Source organism: Pleurodeles waltl, chromosome 9, assembly GCF_031143425.1.
Source record: "Pleurodeles waltl isolate 20211129_DDA chromosome 9, aPleWal1.hap1.20221129, whole genome shotgun sequence".
Taxonomy (NCBI): Eukaryota; Metazoa; Chordata; class Amphibia; order Caudata; family Salamandridae; genus Pleurodeles; species Pleurodeles waltl.
In genome coordinates, this window is record NC_090448.1 from 259,632,823 (window position 1) to 259,657,080 (window position 24,258).

Here is a 24,258-nt window from a genome sequence, read left to right on the forward strand (position 1 = left end):
CAGCATACACCGTCTGGGATTCTCGACCTGCCTTTCAGGTTGAAAGCCTCCTCCTCCTCCACGTAAGGAACTGTGCACAGAATCTGAAAAGTTAACTCTTCAGCCAGACTAACCTTGTCCCTTTAGTGACTGGCACTCCATCACAGTCAGACTGAAATTGTGATTTTCCCTGGTCTAGTTCTACCAGATAACGGTGGGTGGCACTTTCTGCTTCTTGGTGCTATTTTTACTATAAACATCACAAATCAATAACTTCAGTTTTACTGATTGGGTTTTGCTTGTTTTGGTGTCATTTTATTTATTAAAACTTACACTAGTTTTCTAAATCAGTTTCGGGTTTTTCTTGTGTTGTGTTCTCACTTTATTACCCTTGGTGTAGTGCATAAATAAATTACACACTGTCTGACTGCTTTTTTGCCATGCTGCCAGAGGGTAAAGCATGGGTTAATCTAGTGTTTGAGTGGTGTTTTCCACCCCGTTAACCAGTAACCCAATTCCGTACAGCTTGCATTTACCACCTACTTTGAGCAGCTGGTAAATGTATGCTGCAGCTTCTATATATGGTGGGATGGAGGGAGATGTGGGGGGTAGAAGAGGGAAGAGGAATCCCCCTCTTCCAGAAAATAAATGGGAAAAGAGCTGCAACTTCATGACATTTTTCCAGGCAGAATTATTGCCCCCTAAAATAGGAGCTAGTGTTTCAACATCCAGGAAAACTGGGTATGAGGTGAACTACCCGCTTAGCATGAGGTGGAGCAGAATTACAAACAGTAATTCCTCTCTGTCTGAATTTATTTAGGGTCTTAAAAGGATATTGGAACTAGGAAGTGGGGGGGGTGACCAAGAACTTTATTTTGTTGGAGAGGGGTTGAGGGGAAATAGAGTGAAGGAGCTTCTGATCTTAGCAAGCATGTTTGAGGCTAAATCTGGCCTATGTGGAAAACAAGATAAAGATGATTATCTTGAGCTGATTTCAGTTAGAAGGCTGCTTGGGCTGTGAAATTGGCAGGATCACAAAGAGTTTACATTTTCTGATGAGTAACTGAACAGTAAAAGAGTAATGGAGATTGCAAACCTGGAATGACTGTTTTTGTTGAAAATTAGATTTCAATCAGAAGGGTGTAGGAGCTTTGAAGTTGGCTGAGCCCTGGGTAGCTTCAGTTTCTTGTTGAGTTGGTGAGCGGTAATTGAGATAAGGAGTTTTTGAACTTGGTGAGTTTGAAGACAGATATGGCCTCCACTAAGAGGTTTTTAATGGTGATCAGTAGCTCAGGATCCAGGTCAGACTGCCACACAGCAACCCCTTCCTTTGGAATGCATACAGGAGCCTTGTCCTGCATGGAAGCATACAGGTGAGTGCTTTTTTTTTTTTTTATGGATTTTCCAGCAGTATCTCCAATGCATAAAGAGGTGGTGGGTGGGCTTGGAAAGTGTTGTGTATTTTCATGCATGTAGGGCTAAGACTGTAGTACAGGAAGACATCAAGGATGGTGGAGTGAGGGTCATGTGTAAGGCATTAAAGATGTTTATATTGTCCATCCAGATACAAGACGCCCAATATATTGAATCACGGGCATCACAACTGGATGCACTTCCCTATCTGCAAGTAGCGCGCGATGTACAAATGAACAATTGAGTTTTGCCATGATGCATAGTTGAACCCAAATGGTGCAGTTTATCATGTCCACTTCAGCTCTCAGCCACTTGTCAGGCAAGGAAAGACTTGTATTTAGGGCAGGGGGGAGCACCATCGGCCCCAATTGCCAAATTAAGTTGGGTTACTGTGGGCTCATGCAGCAATGTGCAAATTGGAAATGCACACAAACATAATAATATTCTAAATCCAGCACGCAAACTTCTCCCCGCTCGAAAGACAAAGTTAATGTCTTTCATTTGACCATCAGCTGTTTACTCACTTAGGCTAGTACGGTAATGTTGGATCAAGCACATTTGAGAAATTTCCGGGTGAGTGGAATCGGAATGCGGACAAACAAAAATAAAAATTTGGGAAGCATCACCATTTTGCCAATGGCCACTCTGCACGTCATAGAGAGTGGCAGATGAGACCACATAGGGAACTGTTCCTCCATTCAGGCAACCATGGTTTTCTCTCCACGTGTTGACAATATTTCTGCTTATCTAAATGCACAGGCACCTGACAGTGAGAGTGCCCATTTCAATGGGTGTTCTGGCAGGGGTAAAGGGAAATATAAACATTTTTGACCAGTTGATGGTTATTCTTAAGTAGTAGCCATCTTTTAGAAATACACTGATTATCAGTGGGATGTTGGCTTTAGGGTCATGTACATAAAGCCTTACATCAGCCACATACATTGACACCAGTATTAGGCAGGCAGTGTAATTAATGGCCTGTGTAACTGACATTGATGTAACTGAGCTGCCAGGGGTTTCATGTTGAATAGAATAGGTGACAGTGGCAGCCTTGTCTAGGGCCTTTGGTTCTGGAGAATGGAGGTGTCATCATTCCAGTCATGCGTAGGCACACAGCGGGCCACATGTAGAGTATACTGATCCATTGAATTAATGGTGTACTGCAACCAATCCACACAAATAGTTTGAATAGGTGTTCCACTCCAAAGATTCAAAGGTCTTTGTTACATATAATAAAATTGCAGTGGCGTGCAGCTGTGGATTCATGGAATGGAGTAATGTGAATATGGTGCATAATTTGTGGGTAGTAGAGTGTCTACGAATAAACCCAGACTGATCGTGCCACACAATATCAGGCAGTAGCAGAAGTAATCTTTTGGCAGGCGGTCTAGCAATAATTTTACTGCCAAAGTTGAACATCAAGAGAGGTGTATATGAGTCACAACAATCTGAGGTTTTCGCAGGTTGTGACTATTACGACCTCACGGAAGAAGGACGAAAGACACCCCAACTGTACAGTTTCTTTGTAGATTGCAAGCAGGTAAGGCTCAAGAATGTAGGCATGTTCTTTATAGAATAGGATGGTACTGGAGTTGGTATGTGTTTTTAGATGCCACACAGTGTATTGTCCAATTTCCAACTCTTTTGTACTTATTGTTAGTTCGCAATCATCAGTGGGGCCACAGGGATAATCAACTTCTACAGATGGGATACCCCATCTGAAGGTGATGCTATTTACTATTTGTTTTTTTGGCTTTGTGTGCACTAGAAGGTTCCACATATTTGCTGATCGTTTAAAATGTAAATGGGAACATTGTTTTTTCATGGCGTAGTTCCCTACATTGAGGGTAGTCCATCTTTTATGTATTAATTGATTTAATTTGATAGTGGGGTGAACGTGGTTGTACATATCAATGTAGGTTGGTACATTTTAGGTTTTTCTGCTAGCAGTGAATTCCTCTTGTTATATGTGGTTCTTTTATGTGCTTTTGGATGACATTCTTGGGGTAGTCCTGAGCACACAGTTTGATTGACATTTCTTCTGCTAGTCAGTCATAATCTCATAGCTGACAGGCTGTGAATTAACACTATGGTAGTGATTTTCTAAAAAAATATTACAGTGACTGACACTATGTTGCAATACTCAAGCTATAAGCGACAAGATCAATGCCCCTATGGAGGAAGATATATGGGAAATTTGATGGTTGGAGTGATTTATTATTACAAAAGAAAGGCTAGATGACCATTTAAATAGGACTTTATTATAACGCAATAATATGTACTTTTAAAAGGATGTAGAAAAAAGAGTTATGTATAGCTAGAGATGTATGTCCATTGTGGATCCATGGTGGCGGACCCGCAAATCCACATGCCAACAGCAATGCCGTGCTTAGCCGGCTGCAACCTGAAAGGAAAGTTGTGGTTGCCATTTTGTGTATTAGCACTGGGTCCTGGGGTGGGAACAATACTTGAAATTGATAGAAGGTGTCAGGGAAGAGGTACCCTGAACTCCTGGGGCTGCTGGAGGAGTGTGCTGGACCCCCTTCTTGGAAAGAAATTGCAGAAACATGATTTTTCTTTGTGCAAGAGGGTCCACAGATCAACTGTGGTGCTCAGCACAGTCCCCCATGTGAATCCACAATGGATTCCCAGATCCAGACCCTATTTGAAAAAAATACACTCTCTCAAATACCAACTCACACGCTCACTCACTCATGCACCCATTCACACTCACACCTCCACTCCTAGAATCACAAAACCACTACCACACCCAGTCACAGACCAACACATCAACTCATACACCCACTCACCTGCTCACATGCCCACTTGAACACCTACACAAGCACTCACACATCTACTCATACACCTATACAGTCCCTCACACCTACTCACATATCCACTTTCACACTCACACAACCACTCACACACCCAAATAGCCACTTGCACACCCACTCACAGACCCACAAAACTACTCACACCCTTACAAACATTCATACACCTACTCACACACTCTTGCACTCACTTAGACACCTACACAAGCACTCACATACCCATACAGCCACTCACACACCTGTCACAGACCCACAAAACCACTCACACACCTACTCACAGGCCACAGGGTCTGGTCATACACACAAAACCATAAAAAATCAGCAGTTATAGCTATACTTATTTCACAAAACTATAATTAGTGCCCTAAGGTAACCATAATTTGTACCCTCGTCATGCACTGCTAATTACCCCACATATTACATCCATCATTACATCTTCTGTGATATCTTTGATAATATCATTGCAGCATTTGCAATAAAAACTTTGATGAGAAAACTGCATGGAGGGGAAGCGAGATATAGTTACCTTAATGCCGAGGTTATCATTTCTTGTGATAAGTACAACTACAACCGCTGGATACATGGACAGGGTTACAGTTAGGCTCACATTTTAAATTACAAAACATTAAAAATTCAGCAGCTATATTTAGAGTTAAAGTAACTATAACTCGTGCCTTAAGGTACCTATAACTCGTGCCCCCACCATGCACAGTTTTTTCCTCAAAAAATGTACTGCAAATATTACAGTGATATTATCAATGATGTTATCAAAGATATCATGAGCATTGATCCATTTAGGAGGGCTGAGGTACCAAACATATCTACCAAATATGGGGATCTATGAAACATAGTATACTCCTGAGTAGCCATTGCTTGTTTTATGCCATTAACTGAGGCCCCAAAAATAAATTTGGTCTAGAAGGGATCCCTAGTAAATCTTAGACTGGTATTTTAGACCAATATATACAATCCTTATAACCCTCCTTGAATACGTTTCTGAAGGACTTGTTGGCTGTAAACCATTTTCCAACAGGCAATATATAAACATCTCTAGCAAAATGCCCCCCCCCACCATTCAGCCCATTCTGAATTACAATGCTATCCCAAAGAGGAGCACAGCCTGATGATGAAGCATGCACCATTGTTGGGTGAGGGCTTGTGCTCCTAAAAAGATCTGCTCCTTGGTTATCTGTCTTTGTCAAAACCCTCACCAATGGTTTTAGAATCCTTTTTTTGGACGGAACGTCACTCTTGAATATAAATATAGACAGGTGGAAATCCCATCTCAAAGTGAAATGCGTGGTACTGTTGCAGTATAGAGCCCAAACATGGTGAAATCACTATGTTAAAACTCACCTAGCATAACTGTATTTGGCAAAATTAACATTAGTACTAACATTTTGTCTAAACAGTGAGGCATTTTGCTCAAAGGCACCAGGACTCGCTCATTCTGTATTGTCCACTTCGCCAGACCTGTATGACCATGGAGGGAATACCATCTTCATGTTGGGTCACTAGGGGTGCCCTGAATTCAGGGTTTGGGCCCAGATCTCTGACTCGGGGTGAATGTATGACATTGCTCAGAGTTCCGCAAGTCATCTTTCTTTTTGTATGTGTCACCCTAAGTGCACCGTATGTGCCCATACTTGGATCCCGGGCTGACTGTGCCATTGTATTCAAGTTAGCCTGGCTGGTGAGAGGTGATACTCTGAAACCAGTCTCAGGATGCTTGTTTCTAGTCCAGGGAGGACCTGTCCTGGCAGTTTGGGCTGGGCTGTTCCTATAGGTAGCAGGGTCAAGACTGATTTGCATATGGGTGTATCCAGACTGGGGTGGCAAGGTGGGTAAAAAAACAATGGATTTAGGCCCAGATCTCTAACTTTCACATTGTTCATCATTCCATCCATCATCTGTTCTTTTTGTATTTGTCACTCTAATTGTGCCGGATATGCCCAGACGTTGGTCTCAGGCTCACTGAGCCACTGGGCTCAAGCTAGCCTGGCTGATGAGGGGTGACATGCCTAAATAAGTCTCAAGACGCTTGTTTTCAGTCCAGGGAGGACATTGCCTGGAAGTTCGGGATGGACTGATCCCAGGGTCATGACTGGTTTGCATACGGTGTGTCTAAACTTGGGTGGCATGGTGGGCAAAAGAAATGATAGATTTAGACCCAGATGCTGTACACATAGAAAAAGGAAAACACCTCTCAGAGTTTTTATGCAGGGCAGTGTAACAAGATGACTGTAAACGAGGGCCACAGTTTAGATGGGTATATGAGAGCATATGAAACTCCAGGTCTCAGGATCAATCATTTGGCAGGCAGAAATTCTTGTTGCACTGCTTGTACAGTCAGGATGCTGTCAGGACACAGGGAGAGTGTGTTACCTTGAATCACTTTTTGGTCTCTAGTCAGCCTCAAAATGGTAATGGGATCTTTGTAGTTTAATAGGTGGCCGAAGATCAGGCAAGCTGGGTCATGCCGGGGTTGGCTAGAGTCCGAAATATCAATGTGCATGTTCCACAAAAACATAGTTATGATGGCCCCTATAAAAATTGAGAGAAACAGATTTTCAATATAGGTTTCAATGTTGTCTATATCCTGGGTCTTAGAAGGCCTAATATGCATTTATTACCATCAGATCTTGCCTCTAGGCCTTTAGTTTTATTTTAAATTATTTTCAGAACTTCCTGCATGAGGAGTAGCTGGTCCTTATTGGCTGTAGATTTATCCTCCTCATCAGATACTCAGATTTCAAGTTGGTTGATTCAATCATCATTTTTATGTATTCATTCTTTCATGGGATAAAGTCTAAAAGCAAGTGTATCAGTTGTAGAGTCAATTGTACAACGGCTTCATTTCACTTAAGCAAGCAGACATTTTATATCTAGATCTGAAGTAGATTCCCCTGATGCCATTGCTGGTAATGGGTCTCTCTTGAGGTCATCACCTGTAGATCTTGTTGGGTGCCTGTTGTCAAATGTCAATTTTGACTGACTGTGATCCTGTTTGCTCATGTTAAGGAGGGTGCGAACATGCCCTCGTTTAGGTATTGCAGGAGTTCTGTTTGTAGGGCTGAATTGTAGCCTTTCTTCTTTTTAGTAATGTTGTATTGTGTAGGGAGCAGCAGGTCCTCCCACACCACACTGATGCCAGCAGAGTCAGCAACATGAGGCACGAGCAGACCCACAACATCATTCAACTGGCTGTAATGTAATCTATTGTGCTGGACATGTCTATAAAAGTACACACCATAGAGTCAATTTACCCAGGTTTATAAGAAGTCCAGATTTAGTACAATAGTCTCTGGTCACTGGTTATGCTCATAGTTTTCACACTGCTCAACCATGTATTTGCGTTGTTGATGGTAAATAGAGGCTAGAAAAGTTGCCTAAGTCCCTCCTATATGGGCAGGTATGGTGCATTTAATAGCAGTGTGGATTATAGCATGGCAGAATGGGCTTGTAGCAAGCTTTTAGGGTGGGAGCTTTATTTTATGCACAGGAGATGTTTCTTCTCTGGGCGCTTGGTCCATATATCAGGTAGGGTCCCCGAATTCCTGCTCCCACCCCAGCATTTCCACTGGCCAGCGCCATGTCCTCACCACAGACTGTACACCTTAACCCCATTACACAACACTCGGACCTCCAATATCCTACTGCCGTTCCATTGTGCTCAGTCCAGTGTTCCTTCTCCCATGCAGGCTGGGCTCTTCATCCTGTCTCTCCTGCTTTGCGAAAGTTTATGGTTAGACGAGGTCACACGGATGATTGTTCACGGATCGGATTAAGCTCTCATGTCACATGTTTGTTCAGGATTATTAGCTGCACCGGTAAAGCCTCGCCATGTTGGTGCCATCTGCCTGCCTGGCTCTTTGGTGCGCATCTCCCTGCAACGTCTTTGAATGCTCACCTTGTCATTCTGAGAGTCAAATGCAGAAACTGTGTACGTGACCAAGTATTAAGAATTAAGTATTAAGAATTAAGTATTAAGGACGGACCATAGGACATCAGAGACTAATAACTTAATCCACCATGGCTGGGGTCCAGTATCTCCTGTCTGGCCTGTGACCCACTTCCCCTGAACAGCTGTGACAAATAACCACGCATTTTGTTAACATGAATTCAAAGCCTGTAATTTATAAACTGGAATGGTGCGCTAATGAAATATTCAATGTTCTTCAATTTACCTGATTCTGCAACTTCAGCTATTGGTACTCCTTGTTCATAAGCCATGAACCCAAGGACAGAAAAGATGGCAAAACCAGCAACAAAACTCGTACCACTGTTCAGACAGCACAGCATAATGCAATCTCTGTAAGTAAAATTCAAGACAAAACGTACAGATGTTTAGTCGTCAAATAAATCACTGTGTCAATCCCCCTAATTATTCATAGTTGTCTAGAGAGAAGAAGTTAGCATAAAATCGTAATTTGGTAGTGGTTACAACATGCAATGTTGCCTGTGGGAACAATAGATAAGAGTTTAAGCTTTGAAAATCGTTTTAGTTTTACTGTGAATACAGTCGTGCAATTGAGAAACGTTACCCTATCCCATTCGGATTTTAATTTCACGTTTATATTATGATTTAATTTTTCAATCCCTCGCCTGTCTTTATAGTATCAACCGTCAAATAGATTACATGTTCCTACTAAACAAGATTAGACAGAAGAAGCTGGAGGCATGGCCAACTCATTGTTACTCAATCTTGTTATCACCAGTATTAGAGTCTATCCTGACATTACAAGGTGTTTTTCAAGCATCAGAGAAAGAAGCACCGAACAGGTTGCCCCAAACAGGTATTCAGCACCATGTTAGAAGCCCGTAGACCTCCTCTAGCAATTGCTACAGTGGAGTGCTATAGTGCAGAGTCAAAGAAGGATATAAGTGACAGAGGGAGTTTTAGGGTCATAATCTGCCAACATTTATGAACATCCTGGTTGGCAAAGCCCACTTCACGTGGGCCAATATAATCGCTTTTAAAGTTATGAGCATCTATTTTCAACCTTACCTAGCGCAAAGGCCTATGAGCTGGCTATTGACTTTATGGTGCTAAACTGAATTTTTATTTACATGGACCTTGTCACAGAATTTGAGGGCTTTAACAGTTCTAAAAATAATCTGCTGCAGGAGGAAAAATATTTAGGCATGTTTGCCAAGGAATGTTGTTTGAGTGATATGACCAACACCCACATTAGAAGTCAGATGATGCTATGAGAACACATTAAATGGTCGTCGTCAACTGTTTGTTTGAGGGCATCGACTGCTGAATTGCAGGCAGGAGGTTTACTGTAAATGTTGAGACTGGAGTATAGTTGCCGCTCATTTAAGATTTAAGCAATGCTCATGGTGTTCAAAGGGCTAAAACTATTGCTTGGCTGGATTTAGAATTTTGAGGCTGCACTCCAAAATTGCATTTGTGAAAATGTGGAATATCATACAATAAATATAAGACGATCTTTTCGTGCGTTGAAATTGTTTGTTGTTCTCTACACAACAGAGGCTATACATTACTTCATTGTGGATAAAGGACCTTTGATTTGGGAAGACACGAGCTGTTAAGGGTGACATGAGCTGCTAATAGCCAACTATATTTTCGACTATGATTTCTTAATTTGACAGAGTCAGGGATTAATGCTGTAGCGCTCAGAAAGATGATGTAGTTACTGGGTGTGTTAATCTCCTATATGTCAAAATGAGTGCCTTCAGTATAATGCAAGTCATAAAGATCCAAAATGCACGGCTTTGGACAGGGTTAGAAGTTAATTAAATGAAATTCACCTATTAAAAATGTTACCTCATTTATCAATCCGTTTCCTTTTGAGAGATGGGAATGGCTTAATATGCTGTATTTTAGCCCAGCGCACTTGCGAACAGATTATTAACATACAGGACTAGGGACCACCAGTATCATTTCCATTCAGAAACCAGGGATGCGCATTTTGCACACCAACCAGTTTGCAAAGGGAAATGGAATTTGTGAAGCAACCTTTTTACTAATAGGTCACATCACAGATTGCTATTTTGCTGGGAGTTGCAAAAAAAACTGCCTAATGAATATCAATTAAAGCTTTATTTGGTAGTTCATAATGCCATAAAAGTGAACCAGTAAAAACATCAACAGAGAAATCGTTAAAAACATTGACCATAAATAGCATCATAATGTCAGCAAATAGGCCGTGTCCACAATTTAAAATGTATTTCCTAAATCAGATAAAAATGCATTTTCCGTAGATTAAGATTGAGATAAAAACAAGAGGTAAGAAATAGGTCAACTTGATCGGTATAGTAAAACAATTATGTATAATGTGATCCCCTAACCACACCATATAGCAGTTGACCAGCACAGCGCCAACACAGCTCTCAGGATGCAACACTCTTCTGCCTGCATCTCCACATGCACAATTGAAAGTGAGAAATAGAGAATACAATTGGAGGTGCTGTGTTGGATTTAAGTATCCTGGATGCTGTCCTGAAGTCTTTGGTCCCCATATTGAGTGATAGAGGCAACATCCATTTCCTCCTACATACATAGTAACATGGGCAGAAAAATTCAAGATGATTAACACATTAGTTTACTTCCAGACAGAAGGGGCAGGCCATGTCAAAATCAGTAGAGGGACATTGCCATTTGGCACTAAAAGAACAGAGTGGCAGGTTCCCAATACGGAACTTGATATAAAATACTTTAGCCAGCAGGGGCTCAATAACATCCATGTGCTCTTCCAAGGTGCAGACATCTTCAAACAATAGGAAGGCCATGATCAAAGGTCCCACTCTTCCACTTCTGAAGAATTCTTCGTCCACATGCCTTCAATACCTCTCCTTGAAGAGGGACTTCAATATTCTTCATGTAGTCCTTGTGTTCATCCACAAATGCTCACACCCCAGTTCTATGAAGCAATATTGAATGTAGCCAAATCAAGGAATCCTGGTAGCTCTGGGTAGCCTTAAAATCTCCTCCAGTCCCATCCAATAAGGCACTAAATACACAGAGGTCAAGATCCTTCTCCAATACATCAAGGGTCTAAGACCTGCTCTATGGGCACGGGATCTAAGGCAAAGTTCTAACCAGAAGGGAATGAGTGGAGTAGCAGAGGGGAGACTGGTTAAAAGCTGTAAAAAACAATGTTCCACCAATTCCAGATAATTTACATTCACATGACTCCATAGTTCCCCTCCATATAATGATTCCAAGAGTGTTGTAAATTATAAATCTGGAGAGCCGGGAATAATGGCTGAGAACTAGGAGCCAGATGTATCAAGCGTGTTTGCATTTGCAAACGGTGCGAATGGCCGTTTGCGAATGCAAAAATGCCTTTCATTATGTATGAAAGGCATTCGCTATGCAATTTTAAGGAATCTCTAAAATAGCGATTCCTTAAAATTGCAAGCCCGTTTAGAGAATCGCAAATTGCAATTCTCTAAATAAGAAATCGCAAATAAGGAATCCTTTTTTGTGTTTTCTTAAGCACATGTATCAAGCTTTTCCTTAATGCGCATTGGGCATTAAGGAATTGCAATTACTACCAAGTAAAACTTGGTGGTAACCATGCGCAAAAATGCATTTTTAAAATTGACATGTAACGCGCACATGCCCCTTTGGCATGTGTGCGCCTTACATGTTCTGAACTATTTTTGGGGGTACATCAGAGGTGTCCTTAGGCCCCCAGCACCCTGGGGTTTTGCATTTCCTAAGTTACGAATAGGTGCAAATGGGCTCAGAATCGCTATTTGCGATTTGGTAATAGCATTTACGATTTTTGAGAAATCGCTATTACATAATCGCAAATATGATACATACCATTTTGCGAATCAGAAATAGTGATTTCTTAAATATCGCTATTAGAGAATCGCAAAGTGGTTTCTTCATACATCTGGTCCTAGACTCTTGGAATGCCTGTGTAATGCTCTAGCTTAACTTTACACTTCTGAATCTGTGCAGCCCAACCAACATGGTCTGTGAGAGTAAACCCTAGATATTTAAAAGTACATACTCTTTCTAAAGGGAAGCCATTTAAGGTCAACGGCCGGTGGGCAGTGTGGCGGGTATCTGGTCTCGTTAAGATTAATCTTGAGCCCTCTCTGCCTGCAGAAAACACCAAACTGGTCCCGCAAATTTTGTAAACCCATAGGATATTTGCAAACCAGTAAGGCATCATCCAGAAACAGGAGGGCTGGGACTTTCTAATTAACTAGATTTGGGGCATCATGCTTACACAATTCTAGTTGTGCCACCAAATCATTCATGTATATTAAGAACAAGACTGGGGCAAGGTCACACCCTTCCCTCACTCCTCGAGTAATTAGGATGGGCACTGTAAATTCCCCGCAGGAGCCAAATCTAACCTGTGCATAGTTGTTCTTATGCAGCCTACTGACGACATCAACAAGGTATTTTTCAGAGCTAGTCAAGCCGGACCTCTCACAGGGAACAAGATCAAAGGCTGACCCAACTACATATAGACAACCAAAACCCAAAGTAACATGTTTCCAGAAAAAAGTTACAACCTAAATACCTAGTCTGTGGTGCTTGTCCTGGCCCTAAACCCTGCTTGTAAAGGAGTCAACAAGACCACTTCCTCAAAACACTCATGCAGCCTACCTAGCAATATCTTGCTAAAGAGTTTCTGCGACCAACATGAGGCTGGTTGGACTGTAGTTGGAAGGGAGGGCTCTTAAGCCCTTTTTGTACAATGGGACAACCTCAGCCCCTGCCCATGTGAGGGGCATTGGCAACCCCTCTAAGATGCAGTTAAAATACAGGATCATGTAAGGGAACCAGATGTCCCTATTAGCTTCAAACAAATCACCCAACACCTTGTCCAGCCCTGGCACTTTCCCTGGGGTAATCTAGTCTATCACTTTACCATCCTCCCTAAGGGTAATAGGACAAATATCCCAGCCAACCCAGGTGGGCGAGGCCACCCAGCGAGGGACATCCTCTGCATGTCTATCCCCTGTCCTTACACTATAAAGACAAAGGTTAGCCGCATCATCAATCGCACAGGGATAAAGCCACAAGAAGTGGTCAATGCAATCTACTGCAGTGATATTACAGGACAATGATGCAGTTGGTTCCATACTCCTATCATCCAAGCTTTTCCAAAATGCACAATGTCGTTCCCTTTTACTACTGCCAGTAGGGCTTCCCATCTGACCACCTCAAACTCATGCTTGGCCTTTAATAGTGTGGCTTTGTAAAAGACCCCTGCTTCCTTAATTAAGACTCTATTTCAACCTTTGATAGCACCCATTAGACCCCTGCAAGGAAGCCGACAGGCCTTACTGCACCAATGCACCGCTTTGGCCCTTTTGGGAAGGGACATAGACTCCACCATAAAAAGCTCCCTTAAGGAGTTAAACAAAGTCATAACAGTGGATAACATTAGAGTCTCCACATGAGTGAGCTGCAAGAGAGTCCCCTCACCTGCTTTAACACAGCTTACAGAGTTGTGGCCAGGACCTCATAAATCTGCTTCTGGATGGCCACATGTGAAGAAAGAATACTCCACCTCAGTCTGCAGTGATCACTAGTGGGTGTAAGCCTCCTATCAAATGGTTCACTATTATTATAGGGTAGGATGTTAGGTCCCAATTAATCCAAGGTGAAATCCAGGGCATTATGGTCGCTATCTTGCGCAAGGTCACCTCCATATCAACTTCATGAGGGCCTAACCTTGTGCCCAATAGTGTATAATCAGCACGAATGGAACTGCCCTGTCAGCTATAAGTGTCCCTGCCCTCTTTTTCTGATGGTATTATCCCATTACATGCTCTCAGACCAATACTATTGAATATTAATTAGGCAGATCGAAATTTGAAATGACCCCTGGCTGCCAGTAGAGGATAGGAAAGCTCACACTGCACAGAAATTGCTTTTTAAAATGGGGAACATTTTTTAAAACAGCCTGTGTCCATTAAAGGAATACTTCTGCCTCAAAAAATATTTCCCATATGAGAATACATCAAGGGCGCAGGCAGTGGTTCTTTGGACCACTGCCTTTTTCCCAGAGGCCATCAACATTATTCATTAAGCGAATGTTGTCCAAAGGGACATCTTCCCATCCTGAATCAGTTACCACCCTAACGCAAAAGCTGGTACATCTTGAATATTTTGCAACCAAAATTGCAGTTACAAGAAACTGATACATTCCTTTTCTAATCAGAAATAAGATGGGGATACCTCTTTCAAGTCTTATACTTTATGCAAATCTGAAAGTATTAAAATTCTCTTTTAAGAGTAGCAAAATACTTTCTGAGTTGTAATAGTGCTTTTCTATCTTAAAAATACTTTTTTCAGTTGTAAACCCTTTGTTTTGTCAATCACAAGATTTGCAAACTCAAAACGGTTTTCTACATCCAGCTCAAGGACAACATTTAGCAGGTGAAGGAAAATACAAGGCAAATTATTTAACTTAAGTTCAAAACAAATTAACAAAGAAAGAAAAGATGTCCTGACAAAATATTTTTAAGTGCAGAAAGAAATACACACAAGCCAATGGGAATTTAGAATTTCTGCCTTAAATTTCTATGTGGCTATTGAAGTCAATTAAAGATTACAAAAGATTACAAAACAAAATCTAAACAAATGCTAGGTGTTATTGTGCATGGTGGGCAGATCCTGTGATGTATGGACATGTATTGTGCCCATACGTCAGGGAGAGCATGTGACTGGAACCAGTATATAATAAACCAGTGTATTTACACAAACGTCTCAATCTTCTACTTCCTTATCCTCAGCATATTAAAGTTGGTTATCATCAATGTCAGAAGGATATTCTGACTTCCAGGTTGTTTAAATAGTCAGCATTATGTTTCTTCACAGCATATCTACAACAATGTCAGACAACAAGACTATGATAAAGGCAACCAGCTTCAGAAAATTAATATTTGCGGCCTGATTTAGAGTTTGGAGAACAGGTACTCCATCACGAATGTGACAAATTAGGTGGATGGGATATCTGCCATATTTACTGTGGAGTGTGGAGTACAGGCGGGGGGAACCTCTGAAAGCTCCTGCCAGGCCTAAGCCTGAAACCTGGCTTAGTTTGAGGTCCTGTTGTAACCTTGACCCCACAACAAGCCAAACTTTCATATGCCTACTACCTAGCACCCTCCCTCTACCCAGGATGTGGAGTTATGCCAGAGCAGCCGACTTTGGGACTGTGGCACCAGGTATGAGTCTCAGGGCTGACTCAAATCCTGTTATTATGAACAAATCATTTAATACCCTCTTCATTTAAAAAATGAATGTCACCTTGTGTAAATGGTGCTCATATAACGCACCCCAATACTCTTGGGTCCAGTTCATGCTATGTAAAAACTGCAGAAAAAAGCAAAGAGGTAAACACAAAACCTTAATATAAGAAAAGAATAGATAGCCATTAACTGTCTGATTTGCACAAAGTGAAAGTAGAAAACCTGGATAAAATGTGGCTTCCCCAGTTAAATTGTGTGATCTTAGGCACATCATTTATTTCACCAAAACTATGTATTTCTTTATTGTCACGTAGAAAAACACTTTCAAATATGTGGACTTCAGAATACCAGTTGTACAAATACCTATTGTGTTTGATTTAATAGACAATAATGCTGCTTTATAATACTGTGGTCCACATTCATGGTTTACATAACAGCTGTCTTAGGGCTAGATGTAGGTAAGTTGGGATTTGCAACTCGCAAATTGTGAGTCAGACCGACTCGCAATTTGCGAGTCGCAAAACTCTATGCACAACAGTATCCCTGACACTGTTTGCGACTCGAGAGGGGGTCGCAAATGCCCACCTAATGAATATTCATGAGGTGGGTCACAATTTGCGACCCCCTTGCAATTCGCTTCACTCACAGGGATGGTGGCCTGCTGGAGACAGCAGACAACCATGTCTGTGAGTGCTTTTAAATAAAGCAGTTTTTTTTTAAGGTATTGCAGCCCGTTTTTGTTTCATGTTTTCAGAGCCATTTACAAAGGGTGCTAACTGCGAATTGCGTTCGCGGTCACAAAGCAATTCTACATTGCGATGGGAATCGCAAATAGGAAGGGGAAAACCTCTTCCTATTTGCGAGTCGCATTCCCATTTTGCGAGTCGGTAACCAGGTAACCATGGGAATGAGCATTGCGATGTGCGAAATTCGCTGTTTGCACCATGCAAAACGCTTGCTACATCTGGCCCTTAGTTCTTAGTTCACTGGTGGTTCATGTTTAAAAACTATCACTTTTAATAAGCACTTTGGGCCTCATTAAGATTTTGGTGGTCATGAGACCACCAAACTCGTCTTAGTGGTCAGACCGCTGCACTCCTGGCAGTCCGACTGGCAGATTACGACCCTGACAGTCAGACTACCATTATCATGGATCCCAATGAGTTGGCAGCGGTCAAAGTTGTGGTCAGCCACAGTGGCACTGAGTTCAGCACCCCTCTGCAGATCACAACTTCCCTTTCCTGCCAGCCTATTCACGGCAGGGTCCCCACCATAAAAAGGCTGGCAGGAAAGGTTGTGCTGGGGCCACAGGGGGACCCCTGCACTGCCCATGACTATGTTGTGGGCAGCACAGGGGCCTAGCTGCCTAGCACTCTCAGAATTCACACTGTTTGCTACGGCAGACAGTGCACATTCCGAGGGTGCTAGGGGCACCCTCAGTGCGACGGCATTGGCATCAGGAGGAGCCGAGACCAATGCTGCTGCACTGTTTCCACCGGGCAGACTGGGGGGAACCTCCTAATATGGATGTTTCTGCCAGTTAGCCTGATGGAAACACTGTAATAGGGCCAGGGGGGACACCTCCAGCTTCTGGGTGGTCTCCTCTCTGTGGGTCTAGCGGGCCGACGGTCGGCTCGCCAAACTGCTAATGAGGACCTTGGTGCAGCACTATAATGTGACATACTAATGTCAAGGCTTGCACATGTTAAAGAAATTCTCTTTTTTTAATTTTGAAGAGACTTTACCATAATGTCTGTGATGCTTGTTGTATGAATCAAATTGCAAACAGTTTCAGGACCCTTGGCTCAGCTCTGGCTCATCTCTACCTGTAAGTTTGGTGACTTGCCCACTTCAGAGTACCCAACCTCCAAACTCTAAATCAAGCCCCTAGAAAGCTACAGCTGAGTGTGCATAAAAAGCTAATCATAAATGAGAAGTCTGTCTTACTTTGCAACATTTGTGGTATTATTTACATACAAATAAAACGCAGTAGCAAAAAACACCAAGGATAAAAATCACTTAAAAGGCACAAAAAAAACATATACAGAATACTAATTGCCTCAACGGGATATGTTTAGGCACCAACAGAAGGAAATGGCAATGAAATGTAGTTATGTAGGATGAGTGCATGACAGTCTTCTAGACACAAAAAGCATAAATATTAAAGGTGGAAGTAAGACGGGACAAAATTTGGAGGGCATTGTGTTTGTTAAAATAAGTGAGAGGATGCAGCCAAGGCAGAGTAAGACAACTAACACACACCAAAACATACATCACTGAATATATAAACATATAGATAATCATACAACTGGTGTTCTCCCATACAACAGTAACCCAGCACACCTCAGTCAGTCACTCTTTGCAGAGCTCACATCAATTTCTGGAGGTAAATGGAATCACAGCTACAGGTCAATATCAAAAAGGGTTGTTAGCATTAAGACAACATATGTATCAATGAGGCCTTTGACACACATGGGCAATGTGGTCCTCACCTAACACATTAAATGCTGACATCTAGAGATAGATTGATAAATGGTTACACTGTGAAGGAATTTGGAAACACTGCCGTACATGTGGAAGATAAATATTAAACAGTACAAGTGACACAAGGTGACTGGTTGTGTTGTTCTGGCATGGGGTCTGTAGCATATACATCAAAGCAAAGACATCCAACCAAGCAAATAAAATCAGTTGAAACAATGATGCGGACATTGATACATCCACACCAAGAGACAACCTCAGCATTGAGCTTGACTGTATAGTTACTACAACTTTGTAACCCTCAAGGAAGCCTGCTCAGGCTGGATTGGTTGGTACACCCGCCAATTCCACGGCATGGGCGAGGCAACATCCTGGTGTGGTGGATCATCAGAAAGGGATCAATGCAGCCCCTCACTATCAATAGGTAGAGGTAATAAAATCAGGTGCAGTGGAAATTGGCCAGTAAGGGCACAATCAAAGATGCCAAGCAGGTATGTGTTCAAAGAAGAATACCAAATGATGCTCAACTATGAGGAGGAGAGTATGGAGGAAGGGGAGATTAGGGAAGTAGATGAAGTTGGAGGAAGGGAGAATCAGTGGTGGGGACAGGGGAAGGGAGTGGGCCGGGAGCTACAATAATCAGAGCGCCCATGAGTGGTTGCAATTAGCTAGTGCTGCAGGAAGGTCTGCCAGTCATGTGGAACCTCTGCAGCAGAGGTAACTAGTGAGGTGGAAGGTTCAGGAATGGCCACTGACCTTGGTGTGAGGGAAGGCTGCAGTGCAGCAGTGGGAGCACAAAGTGTCGGTTGCAGCAGGGGCGAAAGAGATTGATGGCCACGGGGTGGCCCCCTTGCATAGAGGTACTTTTGTACTGGATGCTGGTGTGACGCGTGGGTGATACAAGTGGTAAAAGAAAGCAACAGCAGGGCAATGGAAGACAGCAGCAGGGCACAAGGCAACAGAATTTCCAGGGAGGTACGGGAGCGCAAAGCATTGGGGGAAGGGCTCTAACACCAGTTAAATTGGACAGACTGCAAATCTGGTTAGCACTGTATGACTGCAGAGGAGACAGTCTAATTGTGAGAGGGCTTAACATGGGGGTCTCAACTTGGATACGTTGGACTGAGACAGCGGTGCAGGGCTGACAATATCAAATCAACATGAGCACATAAACAAATAGTACGGAACAAGCTGGACAAAGAGGTACAGGAAGGTCACATGGCAGGCCCTTTTACCAATTGACGGATGCAAAATCTTATAGTTTCCCCAATTGGGTTGTGCTGAGAAAAGAGAAAGGTCAATTTCAGCTCATTCAGCACCTCTCATGGCCAGAGGACAATTCAGTTCATGACTTTATTTTGGAGGAACAGGTGTCAGTCTCATAAGCCTCCATGGATGTGGCAATGGCAATGGTTAAAGAAGTCAGACAGGGGGCACTAATGGCAAAGAGTGGCATAAAGTTGGCCTTTCGTCTGCTACCAGTATACATTGATGACTTCAAGCCTTTAGGAATTCAATTTAATGATTGATGGTATGTGGATAAAGCACTCCCAATGGGATGTTCTATATTGTGTGCCCTCTTTAAGTGTTTTAGTACAATTTTGCAATGGGTTTTCAAAAAACAGACAGGTCGCACACAGATTACGCAATACATGGTGGGTGCAGTGGCATCAGAACACTGCCAGAGTCTGTTGGACTAATTCAAGTTGTTATGGATGACCTGGAGGTGCTGTTGGAGCCAGAGAAAACTGTGAGTCCGAGCATAGTACCGTTGTTTTGGGCATGGAGATTGACTCTGAGGCAGTGAAAGTCCGCCTTCCAGAGGACAAGAAAGTTGGGACTGGCATTGTCAGTGACATGGCTTCCGCATCACCAAGTATGCTTATCGGCGAAGGTGTAAGAGGATTTGCGCATGTGGCAATTTTTCCTAGAGTCCTTTAATGGTACTCTGTTGAGGGCTTGGCAAGAAATGGAATGGGATGCACAGATATTCTCTGTTGCAACAGGCGAAATAGTTTTTGGTCTTTATTGGCAAGGAAGATGGTGGCCCTAAGACTGGAAGTCAGGTAGAGGGACTATTGCATTCTTGGAGTTATTTCCTTTGGTCGTAACAGTGATTATATGGGGTCAGCAATTGGCTCACAAAAAAGTGGTCTTTAGGTGGACAATTTGTTAGTAGTTAAAGTAGATAATCGTCAGTCAGTCAGGGATTCCCAGGTGCCACAGTTGCTGTGGGTATTCTTATTAGGTTTCCTACAGCACATTATTGCATTCAGGGTGAGGCATGTTCCGGGAGTGGAGAGTGACATTTCGGATGCTTTGTCTCATTCATAGTGGGAGATTTTCCATGGGCCGGCCATGGACATGGAGCCCGTCAAAATTATGGAACATAGGAGGAGAGGATGCTGAATCTGGGTCGAAAGTAATGAGCCATCTCTACATGGGAAGCATATGTACAGGATTGGCAGGAATTGTTGTGATATGGGGCATTAAGGCAACAGGCTGAGTGAGAGAGGGTGGAGGATGTAGTGAGGTACATTCTGGCATTGATATATAGAGGACGGGCCAGGGTTAAGATCTCGCGGAAGCATTGCTTTCACAGGGAAAATGTGTTGGGGGTATGCACTGTCTGTGGGTGAGTTGGGTAGGAGGATTTTAGAAGGTTGGGCTAGAGAAGCTGGTAGGGTGGGGATAGAGAGGAATACCCTTATGCTAGAGCTGCTACAGCAGCTGATCAATTTCCTCTCAGCAATATGTACAGGTCAAAATGAGTTATCCTCTTCAGTGCATTGATGTCTTGGATGTTTTTAGGGCCTTTTGCATGTCAAAACTCCTGGGTAGAGGAGGCCGAAGGGGATTACAATGGCAAGACACTTTTTTGGATCAGCAAAGTGTAGGAATTTGGTTACACCAGTCTAAGACAGACCAAACAAGTAAGGAGGATGCAGCATGTTCAAAGAAGTAACCTCTGACTGAAGTTTGTCCGGTATATTGGGGCAAGCAATTGAGAGCACAACACCTAGAAGTAGGGGACCTGGTATTTCAACATAAGGACAGGAGGTCAGAGTTGGCTTCTCAGCTTCTATCTAATATACGTAAAGGGTTGCAGTACAGGGTTTAGAGGCCTCCACATTTGGCACACGTTCTTTAAGAATAGGCATGGCCACAGAAGTGGGAAAGAGGGGATGGAGCAGGGACAGCATCATGCGTCCAGGCAGATGGAGATCAGTTTGCTATCAGTGTTATGTGCGAATCGGGGGGAAGTCGGGCTAACTGGGGGGAGTCTAATGTTTTTATTTGTGTCTTGCAGGTTCCCTGCTGGATCCCGAAATGCATTGGTTATCCATTTGGTTGGTGGGCACTCCTTTCTCAGATGGGCACAGTACCATGCAAAGGAAAGCAGCTGTGTGTTGAATTTGGGTTTTAACACAATGTTCACTGGGAGGGGAAGGGGGATGCGTTGGAGTTATTTGTTACAATGCCTCAATAGATGTTTCATAAGGGGTCAATATCCATATATCTTGCTAATCCATTTAGGGGATAATGACATGGTAGTAAAAAAAGAGCTTAGAGGCAATTAAATCCATGAAGAGGGACTTACAGGAAATCAAAAAGATGTGGTATGGCTGTCACATCATGTAGACAGTTTTTATCCTGTGAAGGTATTGGAGGGGTCACACAGACTGGATGCTACTGAGAGAACACTGGAAACTCAACAAGGAGATGCATTTTGTTTGCTGTGGCAAGGGTATTAGTGTATTGGAACATATCAATTTCGGAATTGAGAGGAGATGGCGTTCACCTGTTCTTTATGGGCTTGGACAGCTACATTTTCCAAATAAAGGACAGATTGAACCAACTTTTGAATGTTTCTTAATTGAACCCTAGGTTGGGGACAGAAAAAGTCAGTAGACCTTCTTCTGGGTGGCAGGACATGGCAAGTTGCCATAGTTAGAGACATTTAGGGTAGTTGAAGATGGCAGTCCAGGTGGTTAACAAAGAGTAGACAACGGCATGCCTCGATGAGCCAGGAAGTTAAAAGTTTGTTATGAATGTAATTTAGTTACAGGTTCAGTGTTTTGATAATTAAAAAGCATTTGATTGTAAGTGCACCTGTTTCCAATAAAGCAGCCTTTTCCACACATAGGCCGTGTGTCTGTGGTTGGTAATGTTCCCTCTTCCCCAAAGACCTGTAATGTGCTGAGAATACAAGCGCTAAATACGTCTGTCAGATGTTCATCCATTTTTCACAGTAAAACCACCTTTGGAAATTATTTTTGGGGGTGTTTGCACTCCTGGTAACTCTAGACATATACGAGATGTTTGTAGATCTGACATTAAGATGGTTTTCCTCCATTTCAGCCCTGATTCCTAGTTTTTCAGAGTAAGTGGTGCTTTTCTCAAATCTGATAAGTAACAATGCCCTGAGCTATGTCATTTATCTGGTGAGATATGGAGGCCCTCATGATGACTTTGGCGGTCTTTTGGCAAGAACGCTGCGGTGGCGGCCGCCAAAAGACGTCCAGTGTTGGAGGTATCACCTAAAAACAGCCACAAATCCAACACCATAGGAAATAGGAGGGTGGGAAACAGGCAGTTGCACCACTTGCACCACCACACCGACAACATTCCACCCACCAGATTACAACCCACAAATCATACAGTGGTCCTTCTTTGGAGGAAAACCATAGGTGGTCCGAAATGCCACGCTCATAATTCACTCCTGTCAGAACACAACACCACAATGGACAGTTTGAATACCACACAATGGACACACATACACACACCAGGCACACCTACTTACAGCACTATACTACACACCCATACACAACCCACAATCCTTTACACAACTAACAATTTACACACACCCTGAGAAGCCACAATTCAATCATATAGCACATGTACATCATAGGCACTCATACACTTCACACTCACCACACAACGCACCACAGCACCAGCAACACCATAAACACATCACATCTAAACACAACTACCACCACCTACCATCACTCACTGCCAATCACCCTCATCCCACCAAGCACCTTACACAGCACCCCACACACACAATACCCCCCCAACGCAACCACCATGTCACACCAAAAGCACCCGCTCTTCAAAAATGAGGAGTTGCAGGTCATGGTCGATGAAATCCTTAGGCTAGAGCCACAACTCTTTGGAGCACAGGTTCAGCAGACCTCCATAGCCAGGAAAACGGAGTTATGGCAGAGAATAGTCGACACAGTCAACTCAGTGGGCAGCCAATCATGCACAAGGGAGGACATCAGGAAGAGGTGGAATGACCTATAGGGGAAGCTGCGTTTCATGGTGTCCAGGCACCAGCTAGTGGTAATGAAGAGTGTCAGTGACACCAATGCTATGGCATTAAACAATGGAAAACTAGCCCAGACACAGCAATGTCATCAATCCAAAGGGCCACTAATCAAGGCACAATACCCTGAAATGGACTAATCCTGGCCATGACAGTAAGGAGGTACACCCCACGCCCAACAGGCACAGACAGGACACTCAACCTTGCATCCACACATACCCACCTCCCTTTTGTACACCATGCTGCAATGTACAGCCATTCCCAATCACATACCTAGCAAGCCAGAATGCCCATTAGCTAACAGGGTAAATCTGTCATGTGAGCCATCACAAAGGAACACAATCAACCCACTGAGCTAAAGTGACCAGGCTGATGCAAACAAGCCCATGGAGCATGGTTCACATGTCTCAATCCACCATCAACAAACAGTGTTAGCAATGTTGTACCTGTCAAAGCCATTTCTAGGCATCAAGTCAAGCCACTGTATGCATCAGACTTACAGATAACCATAAACACCTACAACATGTAACTCTCTCTCACTCCATCCACAGGCACTCCTGCCACAGCAGCAATGGAGAGGTTACCAGAGACTGCTAGCCCTCCTTAGGATGAAGGCCAAAGAGAGGACAAGGCAACTGGATGTCTGGACAGAGACGACCTACCTGGCGCATCTGGGACCCCTGGTCGGTCTGCCACTACCTGCCTCACCATGCCCACACCAACCTCCCCCCCACCTTGTGACAACAACAACTCAGCCAACCCTTCGTCCCCAAACATGTGCCCCAAGGACTGGTCAATTAATAGTGTGATCCACCTGAGTCAACCCCTCACACCCAAGACAATGAAGGACCAGGTGAAACTGGGGTGGGCACACCATGCCAGGGACACAGGCACATGGGGACAGGGGGCGTGGGAGGGAACCTGTGGGCCAGAGGATGGGGCCCTCCAGAGAGGCATAATACCAGGATGCCATCTCCCAAGTCCTGGAAGCATATCAACAATCCCACGACAGAATGGGCCAGATCA

General features: G+C 43.3%; 1 protein-coding gene across 1 annotated transcript in view; it reads right to left on the reverse strand.

The window, feature by feature from the left end:
• The window catches only part of SLC6A11 (solute carrier family 6 member 11), a 968,432-nt gene that overhangs the window by 201,829 nt on the left and 742,345 nt on the right, over positions 1-24,258 (reverse strand). The window contains exon 9 of the mRNA XM_069206667.1: positions 8,411-8,535. Within this exon, the coding sequence (XP_069062768.1) occupies positions 8,411-8,535 (125 nt within the window). The remainder of the gene's footprint in view (positions 1-8,410; positions 8,536-24,258) is intronic.